The sequence below is a fragment of the Kogia breviceps genome, chromosome 19 (assembly GCF_026419965.1).
Source record: "Kogia breviceps isolate mKogBre1 chromosome 19, mKogBre1 haplotype 1, whole genome shotgun sequence".
NCBI classification, from domain to species: Eukaryota; Metazoa; Chordata; class Mammalia; order Artiodactyla; family Physeteridae; genus Kogia; species Kogia breviceps.
The window spans coordinates 47,558,347-47,570,695 of NC_081328.1; the positions used below are offsets into that span (position 1 = coordinate 47,558,347).

A 12,349-nucleotide genomic window follows, 5' to 3' on the forward strand; every position below is an offset into this window, starting at 1 on the left:
AAGCAGAGTGCACCAGCTTACAGAAACGCATGTGCGTGTGTGCATGTTTCCACGCGGAGGAAACATCTGGAAGGCGACACACCAAACAGTTAATGGTGTTGTGTTAATGGGGGATGTGAAGGGCCTGGGCTGGTGGTAAGCTGAGGGGGCTTTACCATTTTTTATTTCCTCCTGTAACATGCAGGTCATTTGCACCAGCATGTACTTCGTCTACAATCATCAAAATAAAAAAGAAACTAGCTGGACTCAGTAGGAGCAAAACGTAACTAGCACCTACTCGATACTCTGCATGCTAACCCATCAAGTACTCACAGCCACGCTGTGACTTGCTCAGGCCCCCAGCTGGCAAGGGGGCGAGCAGGGCTTGAACTCAGGCTCAGAGGCCAGGATAGGCTCCGGGGACAGCGCTAGGGCCACGGTCCTTCCCCCAGGACTGTGGCTGAATCAGAGCAAATTCCTGTCCCTGCCCCACGAAGCATGGGCTCACCAGGTACATGCACGCTGGACAGCATGACCTGCCATTGCAGCGCCCCTGCAGACAGGTGTGCCTGCAGGTAACAGACACACAGGTATCCAGAGAGGGCTAAGAGGGTATGAGCTCCCCTTCAGACAGATCCCCAAATCCAGTCAATGGCTGATTAGCACATGAATAGGGGGGAAGGGAAGGGACCTCACAGGCAACCCCAAATCACTGCTACAAAATTAGTTCAACCTAAATCAGTCAGCTGCACAGACTCCATGCCTAGGCTCCCGAGTGAGCCCACGGAGCAGCTCTGGGTCTGCCACACTCAGCAAACCCCACCCCTCCCTCAGCTGGAAAACAGGGCTGCAGCTGCCTTGTTCTGAAGGCTAAACAAAGTACTGCATGCCTCAAGCTTTTATATGAGGTCCCTAGAGCAGTAGAAGTCATAGAGACAGACAGTAGGATGGCAGATGCCAGAGGTTGGGGAGGGGGAGGCGCCGTTAGTGTCTAATAGGGACAGAGTTTCAGTTTGAAAAAAAGAAGTAGCTCTGGAGATGGATGGTGGTGATGGTTGTACAACATTGTGAACGTGCCTAATGCCACCGAACTGTCCACGTAAACGTGGTTAAAATGGTAAATTTTGTGTCAATGCAAATAATCAATAATCATCAATCTATAATAAGGAACAGAAGAGAGTTTTATTTGACCAAAACTGAGGACTACAGCCCAGGATGCAGCCTCTCAGTAGTTCTGAGAAACTGCTCCATTGAAGCACGGTTTTCAGCAGGTTTATATCTTGTCAGAACAAAGAACACATACCAAACGTGACAGGGGTACATCCCTTCAAAGTTTCAGATGAAGCAGATTAGCACGTACACTGCAAGTCAGCATGACCCCGGGTGTCTGGGAAGTGAACCTTAAATTTGGGGGGGGGGTGCTGATGTGGTCGCCACAACAAGGGAGGCATTTATCCTTATCTTCAAAGTGGAGTCGCTAATGGTTAAAGCACATGTGTGAGGTATGTTTGACAGGCCATGAGTCAGGCTGTTCCAGTTCACACAAAGTTCAGGCTGAATCATGTATAAGACCAAACGACTTCCCCATACTTCAGTTTGTGAAAATCTCTTCCATCATTGTTTTAAATATTTTATCACAATTAAAAACAATTAAAACTACCGCATAGAACAACGCAACTCTCTCAGCCCATGCACTCCTCCTACCACCAGGCAGCCCCTGGGTCAGGTGAGGTGGGCACTGAAGGGGAGCAGAATTTCCCACCCCAAATATGTCACTTTGGCAAGAGGATTATTTTGTGCTAAAGACAATTAAAACTAAGCAGATTCAAGAAAAGCTCTTGGCCTCCCCCTCAACGGCCTAAATTTACAACAGAAAATTTAGGTCTATACCTAAATTAGGTCTATACCCTGGTCTATACCAGGAAGAGAGCCATTACTATAGTTACCATTTTACCAAAAAACTTATCTGCATAATAGAGCAACCTCTATTTTCCAAACTTCTCCTCTGCCTTCCTGTGAAAAGCCCACCTCTTTGTAGCCCCAGATCCTACCCCTCTCCTTAAGTAAGGGTGTTACAGAAGCTTCAATTACCTGGCTGCCTTTTGGGTGTCCTATTTTTATGGGGCTCCCGTACACATGAAATGTTAATCTCTCTTATGAATTTAATTGTTAGACCAGCTAAAGAATTTAGGAGGAAAGAGGGAAATGTTATCCTTCCTTGCAGCACAAACTCGAAGGCCAGTGCAGGCAGCCACAGAAACCAAGTGGCCGAATCAGTGGACCCACAAGTGCTGGCAGGTGGGCGGCTCTTTCCCTGACCAGTGAGGCCTTCACAGCTACATCCAAACCCTGGGGCCACCCCTCGCCCACCGCAGCTGCCTCCAGAGCTCCCCCAGCGGCCCCCAGCCCCTCCTGGACTCCTAAGAGGTCTCAGCCTGCTTATCTTACTTTTTTCCATTATAAAAACAGCGACAGGGCTTCCCTGGTGGCGCAGTGGTTAAGAATCCACCTGCCAATGCAGGGGACACGCGTTCAAGTCCTGGTCTCGGAAGATCCCACATGCCACGGAGCAACTAAGCCCGTGCGCCACAGCTACTGAGCTATGCTCACTCTACAGCCCGTGAGCCGCAACTACTGAGCCCACGTGCCACAGCTACTGAAGCCCGCGTATGCCTAGAGCCCGTGCTCTGCAACAAGAGAAGCCACTGCAATGAGAAGCCCGCGCACTGTAACAAAGAGTAGCCCCCACTGGCCGCAACTAGGGAAAGCCAGCGCGCAGCAATGAAGACCCAACGCAGCCAAAATAAAATTTAAAAATTAAAAAAAGAAAAAAAAAAAAAAAAACATTGACAAGAAAAACTTGGAAATGCAGAAAATAAAAAGAAAAAAATTCATTTCCCAGAACTCCTCCCTCCCCAAAATAACCTTCTAGCACTCAAGGAGGAAGTCCCACCTGGATTCCCTGGGGCACCTACCAGAACAGGGGTGACTTGGGGTGGGGGAGGGGCTCCTGACCACCCCCTACCCCTGCCCCGCTGAACCTACTGGCATTGGAAGCCATCCACCATCGGACCAGATGAACATCACCCCTGCTCTATCATCAGACTGCACCAACATCACCCCTGGCAAAGCTGGTCACCCTCCACCTATGCCCAGGGTGGCCTGGAACTCTCCACACACTCCCCTTTCACGCCTTTATCTGCGTGGCCTCCCACTCCCCCCACCGCCCAGACCCAGGTGTCCTGGCACCTCTGGCACCTGCACTGTAGCCCCTCCTGGCTCCATGGGTCCCAACCTTGCTCAAGTTCCAGAGGAACGGGCCCCACTTGCAGCACCAGAGGGAGCCCAGCATCCAGGATGCCCAGGGCTCACCGGCTGGGCGACCTGGCAGACCTACAAGTGGCTGAAAGGTGGAGATAACTCCTGGAGCTCACCCAAGCCTCCCAACATTTTGGTTTCAGTTTCCATTCCTGTAAATATAGGCTTGGCTGGCGTGCGAGTAAGCAGAGAAGTCGGTAGGCAGGAAGTGGGTGTGGGTCAGAGGCAGGACTCACCATTCAACACCTGGGTCCTCAGCCCTATTGTGTGACCCACACTGAGTGACCAGGGCCTGGTCCCTACCCCCGACCCCCAGTGATGGGTAAGAGACCGCCCCCAGCAAGCCAGCCCTAAGGACAATGGCCCTGTCCAGCACTCATTGTGCTCACAGAGGATAAGCAGGCAGCCCAGAAGCCAGCAAACCCCCAACAGCTCTCAAAGCCTTTGCCCCTGGAGCTGGCAGAGACACCAAGCATCTCAGAGGCGTGGGCTGTCCATCCTGGTAGTGATCATGCCCTGCTCATGGTTGGGGGCCCTGGAGTGACCTCTGACCAGGCCGACGTGGACAGCTGCCTTGCCTGCTCTCCCTACATGCCTGGACAGGAAGGACACTAGAAGGTGACCAGGGTTCTCAGACAAGGCCTTTTTCCCTGTTCTGTTGGAAGACACATCAGTTGCTCTCAGCAGCCCTGGGAAAGCCCCTCACACAGAATTAAAGGGTGGCAGGGAGAGCAAGCTTTCCTGGAGGCCCTCCCAAAGGGGTCAGTCTCAGGAGGTGCCAGGCACAGGACATGAGACTCAAATGAAGTTCTGATTTTCTCCCGTTAATCTGTCTCATGTCAAGTTAATTCTCAGACAAACCTGAAGGACCTAGAAGGGTAGAGGAAAACTTCCTCCCCGACCATGCTAGGCCAGTAGGACCTCAACCACAGCTTCCTTCCAGGGTACTGGTTCTGGCTCCTGAGTTCAAAAATCCCTTCTCTGCCAGTTGCTAGCTGTGTGACTCTGGGCAAGTTACTTAACCTCTCTGTGCTTCAGTCTTGACATCTCTAAAATAGGAATTGATGATAGCTCCTCCCTCAATATTCAGCACAGGATCGGGGAAATCACAGGTTAGCTGATTGGTTTTATTTGTGTTTTTAGTCTCTGAGGTCCCAAAGACCCCTCCTCCCAAGGCCCCCTAGTCAGGCAGATGTTCTAGTGACCAGGGTGGGGAGCCCTGGCAGGTGGGAAATTCTTCCTGGACACCAAGAGCTCAGCCATGCTATGATTCACTATCTGGACCAGGAATCAATGATAAGAGTGGACACTCAGCTGCCCACCAAGCTCCTGCTGAAGGGTTAGAAGCAAAAGAAAATCAATAAAAAACTAACAACAAAAAGCGCCACCTCTCCATACCTCTTACAGTCCAAAGAAAGCATCTGTAACATGAGCACTTTGTACAAATACAGCAGAAACAGGATCGATCAAAGAACTGGGGGTCTCCATCTCATCCCTGCCTCAAAGTGCACCTTCTTTGGTTCATTCAGCAATTATTTATTGAGCACCTATTGTGTTCCAGGGAGCATACAAGAGACTTGGGATAAAGCAGTGAACAAGAGAGCAAATGTCTCTGAAGTCCCACCCTGGTATGGTTCAAGTGCTACCAGGACAAAGAGCCTGGGGAAGTGCAATTCAGAGTGAAGGGGAGGGGCGAGCACAGTCTTCAACTGGGTGGTCAGAGTGGGCCTCCAGAAGAAAGAAGACAGTTGAGCAAAGACTGGAAGCAGGGTGTAGGGGAGATGTGCTGCCCTCTGAGGAAAGGCGTGTTCCAGGCAGAGCGAAAAGGCAGTGCAAAAGTCCTGCGCTCAGAGCATGCCTAGTATGTACTAGGAGGGGCAGGGAGACAGTCCTTGGACTGTCCAGGACACCGAGAGAATCAAGGACCGACCAGAATCCGCAGATGAGGCCCACCTGACACGGTTCTACCTTCATGCACCTACCAGCCGCCCCTCACCAGGCAGGGGCCTATGAAAGCTGTGGGGACCCCTCCCCCACCAAGTGGACCCAGGATACTGCTACTATGCAGCATCCTCTGAAATCCTCTAAGACTCCTCAGCTCAGCCCAACACTTCCCACTCTCAAGGGAGAAGAAAAACCCCAAGTTCTCTCCAAGAAATGAAACTGAAATTCTTTAAAAAGTGACAGATGCCTCCAGCAAAGGGCCAGATAAAACTGTATTTCTAAGAAAAGTGCTTCTTCTAGAAAGAGTTCTTTAGCCATAGAAGATGTCACTGTTGGCCTGGGTTGCCTGCTGGCCAAGGTCTCCATTTCTAGGGAGGGAGGGGGGACTTAGCTGACTGCCCCACTACCACCAGCTTCACTGGGCTCCCAGCCACATCAGGGCCTTACCTGGTACAGGGGCTACAGGAAGCAGCTTCTGTCCACACTGACTGCAGAACTTCGGGGCTTCCTCTTTGGAGATATGCCGGCAGGAAGGACACTCCATACCTCCAGCCAGGGGAATGCCTGAGGCTGGCATGCCTCTGAAGATCTGGAAGCAAGAGTCCCGAGGCAGCCAGCTTTATATCCCATCACCTGTCATGTGACCACAGCCTTGCTTCAGTTTCATTTTCTGGGAAAGTGAAATTGCAGCTACCTAGAAGTTCTCCTTGCTCAACTGAAAACCAGCCTGATCACTGCCCCTGAGGCGCTCCGGCCTGCCTCATACCAACCTCCCCCTCCAACTCCCTCCTGATCTGAGCCCCCAGTGGCTCCAGCACCCACTTCCTTTTCTGCTGCCCCCACCAAGCTTGCCCCTCCCAGCCTCCTGAACTCTCCATCACTCAGTGAGTCTAAAAATGTCCCCGCCCAGCTGAGACTGGGAGCCAGGTCAGCTGAGCCAAGTGAGTGGAGACTGGGGGTAGTGGGGGAGCAAGCAGAGACACAGCTTGTGCAAAATCCCGAGATAAGACATGGGGTGGAGATATCTGCTGTATGCCCCAGGCAAGGGACTCAGACTCTCTGTGCCTCACTGCAGAAACGCTGGCAGCAAATGGCTGAGTCAGAGCCTGCCAAAGGAACCAGCCTGCACAGGGCAGCCCAGGGCTATAGGGCTGGCAGTCAGGATTCCTAATAACGGGGCCAGTAGTCAAGATTTCTAATAACGGGGAGTGCCATCTGCTAAGCCTGCACTCTTCTCATTGATCATTTGGCCCTCAGAACACCTTCTGTGGGAGTGGCAGCAAACCAAGGTCAGGGTCATGCCAAGGCCAGGACTCAGGCCAAGAATATCCAGCCTCCAGGGACAACTTAGTGCATCCATGGTGAGAGTGGAGACAGGTGTCTTGGCTCTTGGGGAACAAAGTTCCACTGGCCACCCATTTCTGCTGGCTTCAGATCCAAGAACTTTGCTGGAGCAGTGGCCAAGTCAGCTCCTTCCCCAGTCGCTTCATCAAGCAGCGACTCCCTGCTCCAGCCCTTCTACCAGCCCCCGCATCCCATTCTCATTTTCACTTCATCTGCGGCATGGGTACCCCTCTGACACCACCAGCTTGGTCTCCCTGATGGTGGGCTCTTGGTGGTGGGGTCGGAGGGGGCACAGGGCAGGGCCTGACCAAAAGCACTCAGTGTGCGCAGTTACCCTCAGGGCTCTGGTCCCCACCTTCCCTCTCCCCTCCACACGCCCCCTGAATCAACCACCCTAAAGCAACCACCACTGTCGTCTGGGTACTCTCTCACTAAAATACTCTCAATGACTCCCCAGGGCCCAGGCCTCTCTCCGAAGGTGTATTCTCTCTCTCCAAAGCTCTGCTTCCCCACAGACCAGAAAACTCACAGCAAGGATCAGAATTCCTCACTCAAGTGTCCTATTGTTTCTCGCCAGCACCAGGGGCCTAAGGGCAAACGCGAGGGCCGGCACCAACACTTCTCTATTCAATCAGCTTCCTGACTTTTCCCTTCCCCTTTTTTCCAGCCACATTCCGCCAACCACCACCAAAGAAAACCAGGCAGTGGCCCCCACCATCCTCACACTCCCCCATTCTCAGCCCTCCCCGGCTTCCCCAAGGGCCGCCTCCCAGTCGCGACTCTCAAGGCCAAAACCGGCGAGGTGGCAACCTGGCCTTTAGCTCCTGGCCACAGGCAGCCCCTGCTAAGTCGAGAAAACCCTGCGCTCTGGGCGGCTCGGTGATGTGGGCAGTGATGCCATTCTCCTAAAAGTTACCATGAAACAAAGATATGAGCATTTTTCGCAACATCACTTTTCCGTTGTTGCAATTAATGAGAGCGAAGGATTCCGTTCCCGGGTAGAGGCCCCCAGGTCTGCCCGTCCCGGTCCGCTATCATGCCCCGCCGCGACCCCTCCCCGGGCAGCTCTCGGGTTCAAAGCCCGACCGGCGCTTCCCCGCAGGGTATCCTCCGCACCCGAGGCTGGGCCCCCGGGAATGTAGCTGGGGCCCGGGGAAAGAGCGCTGCCTCCGCCAAGCCCACCTGCTGCGTGCGGCCGGAGAACAGGACTCACCGCGCCGAGGGGCGGGAATGGACAGGGAACCTGCGGCGAAACCGAAACTCAGCGCCGCAGGAAGGGGGCGGCCCGGCGCGTCCAGCGGCCGGACGCGGCGCATCGGGACGCAAGCAGCGCTCCCTGGCAACGCCTCGGGCCGGGCCTCCGCGACCGTGGCCCAGACCGGCGGGGACCCTGATCCGTGGGACCCTCTCGCACCCAGGGGACCCGCACTCCGACCCGTGAAACAGCCGGTGCCCACGGGAACTTGCGCCCCGCACTCACGGGACCCGGCATCCCTCCCTGTAAATTTGCACTCCGCCCGCCAAGACCCGCGTCCGGTGTACCTGCGCCCGGGCCCCGCAACTGCGAATCCCCGCCCCGCCCGCCAGCTCGCACCTGCGTTGCTCCTGCGCCCACACCGCCGCAAGTCCGCACGGTTTCGTTTCTCGCGTCTCGGGTCGCGCCCCTCCTCCCGCTTCGGCCGGCACAGCAGGGTTCGCTCGGGTGTGGCCGTCGAGTGGCGCCCCCCAGTGGACTCGGCGCCTGGCCAGGTCGCCCGCCGCAGAGGAAGCGCCTCCTGCCGCTGCTCACGGGGGCGGCAGGCGGAGGGGCCCTGATTCGGGCCGGGCAGAGGACTGGGGTTCGCACGTGGGTCTACCCCAGCCGCCCCCACGCCGCGGGCCGAGCCCGGGCGCGCGCATCCGGAGTCCAGCCCCAGCCCCTTGGACAGTGTCCAGGACCTTGTGAGCCGGCGACCAGCCCGGGAGGGTCCCCGAGGACACGAGGCTGGTCACTCAGCCGAGCTTCAAGCCACTCGGATGCAAGGTGGAGGTCACCTGCCGCATCGCATCGGGGCTTTGTGTGGATTAAGTGACCACAGCGGCCCACGCTCAGCCTTGTGTTGGTCACTGATAACCTAGAGGCCACCGCCCCGGCCTGCCTCTGTACCTCAGTTTTCTCATCTGTGAGGCTCGTAATCTGGCCCTAGGGCTGTTGGAGAACTACTATTCCAGTGAAAGCTGGTGTTCCAGGCCCCGGGCAAAGTGCTTGATGTACATCAGCTTATTTACTCCTCACTGCCCTCTCCCCTCCCAACCAGCACCTGCCTGAGAGCTATTTGTGAGGAGCCTAGCTCGGGCCCATGTGATGCTGCAAATGCCAGTTAGGATGAGCATCACTGTTACATTGAAAGGGCCCAGGGCTCCCACCCACCTCTCCAACCATTTCCTCCTTTCCCACACCGTCCAGTCACACTGTCCTTCCTCTGGGCTGGGAACAGCAAGCTCTGTCCTTCTTGGGGGTTCCCCTCCTGCAGTGCCTACCCCTTGCAGGGCTGGCTTCTCCCAGCCATTCAACCCCAGCATCTTTGAGCTCAGGCAGTGCTTAGGGTTTGGGGGGATGCCAGCAGAGCTTGGCTGGGCCCAGCAGAGTAGGGACCTGCGGACCCTGGTGGTGTGCACATCAGAATTCTGGACCAGCCCCAAGGTGACGGGGAGTCGCTAAAGACCAACAGACTGGGCACCACTGTCAGAATACCGTGCTGGGTGGGGTCAGAACGAACACATCACACGGCCTGAGGAAACACATTTACCTGCCAGGTGCAATATCTTTCATTAAAAAACCCAACACAGGGACTTCCCTGGTGGTCCAGTGGTTAGGACTCCATGCTTCCACTGCAGGGGACACGGGTTCAATCCCTGGGTGGGGAACTAAGATCCTACATGCCACGCAGAGTGGCCAAAAAAAATAAGAAAGAAAACCCAACACAGCCTTAAGGAATTAGAATTCTTCCAGTGAGAGACTGAGCCCTGCAAAGGGAGGTGACTTTAGGCCATTTTAATGCCACCAGGGGATCTTCCCCTCCACCCTCTTCTCCATGTCCTTGTCCACTCCTTAGAGGAATCATGAAACAGTAAAGGGAGTTTTAAAATCCAACCTTAGAGAGATGGTGGGGTGTGGGGGGGATCCGCTGTCCTGCCTTCAATTTAGTTTGTGGTTCAAGATAAACGTGGAACAATCCAGCTGGATTATCAGGTCACCTACTCTACCGAGTCTTCCTTCAGCCTGTACAGTCCAGTGTAACCTGGCTGCCCAGGGCCATGGCTATAGCACGCACTCCCAGGCGTGGAGTTTGGGTGACACCAGCACCAGAAAGATGGTTAACAACCCAAAGAACCGAGTCAAAACACACATACCACATCCAATAAAGACCAAGAAAAGACGGAAAAGCCAGTATTAGGAGCCCATCCTGAATACTCACAGAGAAAACCCCTCACATTCCCTAGTCTATATCAATGCAATAGATGTATGCATTGAAACATGCACACAATTTTTAAAAATAAAAAAATAGTATAACATTAAATAGTATATAAATGTAATATATGATCTAACGTAATTAGAAAATAACAAAATACAAAGACAGTGGTAGATGCAGTTTACTTTGCAGGGCTGAGCCAGGCGCAGAGAGGAGGAGGGTGGAGGAGGATGGTAGGGTGGTGGGGTGAAGGAAGGAGGGGACGAGGAAGCCAGAGGACTTGACGAAAGGTTTCAGATGGCATCACCTCCAGCTTTGTCCCTAAAAAGATGGTGCTGTGGACACTGCGGGCTTGAATCTGGACATCCTCTCTTCCTGGCCCATTGTTCATAAAGGGCCCAGGCTCCTCCATATAGAAGATCTGCTTGGGAAAGTCTGTCTGGTCATTATTCCCCAGGTCAGCTGCATGACACAGCAGGGGAGCCCCTGGACTTAGCTCCACTGCCCATCCAGCCAAACCCAGCATAGAATATCTTCCTGGTCCCTTGGATACTGGAGCACTTGAAATTTCCTCAATCTCATGCATTTGTAGAAGGGATTCATTTGGGCCCCAAACACACCTTTTGGCCAGTTCTTGCTCCTTGCCTGCCTAACTTGATAATCCTGCGGTCGTCTGCAGAAAGGACGCTCTCCGAGGCACACTTTGCTGGGAGGATAAGTGTGGTGAGAGGCTGGAACGAAGGGCCTTGTGAGGGTTGCTAGGGCAGGGGACGCGGTTCTGCCCCGGACGAGAGCATCCAGCCGTCTCAAAGCAGGGCCTGTGTGACCAGGCAAGCTGAATAGAACGGTCACATTAACTCCAGAGCCATGCAGAACAAGAGGGGCTTGTAGTTCTGGGCTTCATTCGCATCTACTTCCCAGCCTGCCTCCAGATCTTCATTTCAGCTGTTTTCCCCATGCAAAGACAGGAGTGAGACTCACACTAATGGGGCTTTGGGGCTCTATGTGGTCGGGGCAAAGTTTGGCTGGTAGGAGTCAGGTTTCTGGGCCTGGGTATTCTTGACTGAGGATCATGCTCTTTGGACACTATGGAGTAGCTGTTCCCGAGTCAGATGTCCCCCAAGTTAAAACACTGGGGGCCAAAAATTCGGTCCTCTGTCAGCATTAAATGAGTTCATCCACCTTGGGCTGCAGGCCTGTCCAGACAGAAGGAAGAGCAGCCGGTAAGGAACTATGTTTCCTTTTCTGTTTAGGGAGGCAGGAGGGGCAGAAGCGAGAAGAAGAGCGTAAGGGAATACCTTCATGGCTCCCACAACAGAACCTCCCTGTATGTGTGTCTCTGTCTTCTCTTCTTATAAGGACACCACCCAAGTCTAGTATGACATCATCTGAACTTAGCTAATTACATCTGCAAAGACCCTATTTCCAAATGAGGTCACAGTCACAGGTTCCTAGGATCAAAAATGTAACTCTTTTAGGGAACACAGTTCAACCCCCTACAGGTACCAGTTCCATGGGCTTTGCCAGAAGTCCTCTAAAAGATTCAGCTGTCGGCACTGCACAAAGATTCATATGATTTGGATGAACTTGGTCCTTCCAGAGGATTAAAATTATTTTTAAAGTGGGGAGGGGAGAAACAGGCTCTTTGCCAGCATCAGCAGCTAAATTTACAAAGGGTAGATAGATCTACCCAAAACAGATTTTATAAAAATAATCATACTTCAGGCAGCAAAGGGTTTGCTATTCACTCCTCGGTTAGCCCAGATTAGACCTCCTCCAGGTAGACTTTATCTTTTTTTTTTTTTTTTTTGCCACACAGCTTGTGGGATACCAGTTCCCTGACCAGGGATTCAACCTGGACCACGGCAGTGAAAGCACTGAGTCCTAACCACTGGACCGCCTGGGAATTCCCAGGTAGACTTTATCTTAAGGAAAGATGGAGGTCCCTGCCCCACTCCAGCACTAATGGGAAAGCCCACCACTCTGCCCCGCATTAGCTCACAGAGCACCCTCAGCCTCCCCTGCCAACTGGGTGTGGGGTCTGCAGGGATGTGGCTGCAGAGCCCACAGCTGCTGCCGTTTGGGGCTGGTGGCACCGAGAGCATTGCTCCAGGACGTCTTCAGGCTGTAGAGCAGGCATGACAGAGCAGTCACACCAGATCTCCTGCCCTCTTCCATTTTCAAGTAAATGGATTACTGGGGCGTGGGTGGGACATGATGCTGGCATTGCAGCCTGAGTCCTAAATCCTTCCCCTTCCGCCTCCCATCCAACCTCTCTGTCTCCATTATCAGGGTTCTGCATCAGGCGGCTT

At 53.7% G+C, this 12,349-nt stretch overlaps 1 protein-coding gene across 3 annotated transcripts in view; it reads right to left on the reverse strand.

The window, feature by feature from the left end:
* RNF213 (ring finger protein 213) overlaps positions 1-8,465 on the reverse strand; it is a 115,078-nt gene extending 106,613 nt beyond the window's left edge. The window contains exons 1-2 of one of the 3 annotated variants that reach the window (XM_067022278.1): positions 8,180-8,465; positions 5,689-5,874 (exon numbers count right to left, since the gene is read on the reverse strand). In XM_067022278.1, coding sequence (XP_066878379.1) covers positions 5,689-5,818 — 130 coding nt within the window. In that variant the 5' untranslated portion in view covers positions 5,819-5,874; positions 8,180-8,465. Of the gene's footprint in view, positions 1-5,688; positions 5,875-7,767; positions 7,855-8,179 lie in introns of those variants that run through there. The other 2 variants (XM_067022277.1, XM_067022279.1) reach the window with 2 other exon arrangements.
* Positions 8,466-12,349: the final 3,884 nt, after the last annotated feature.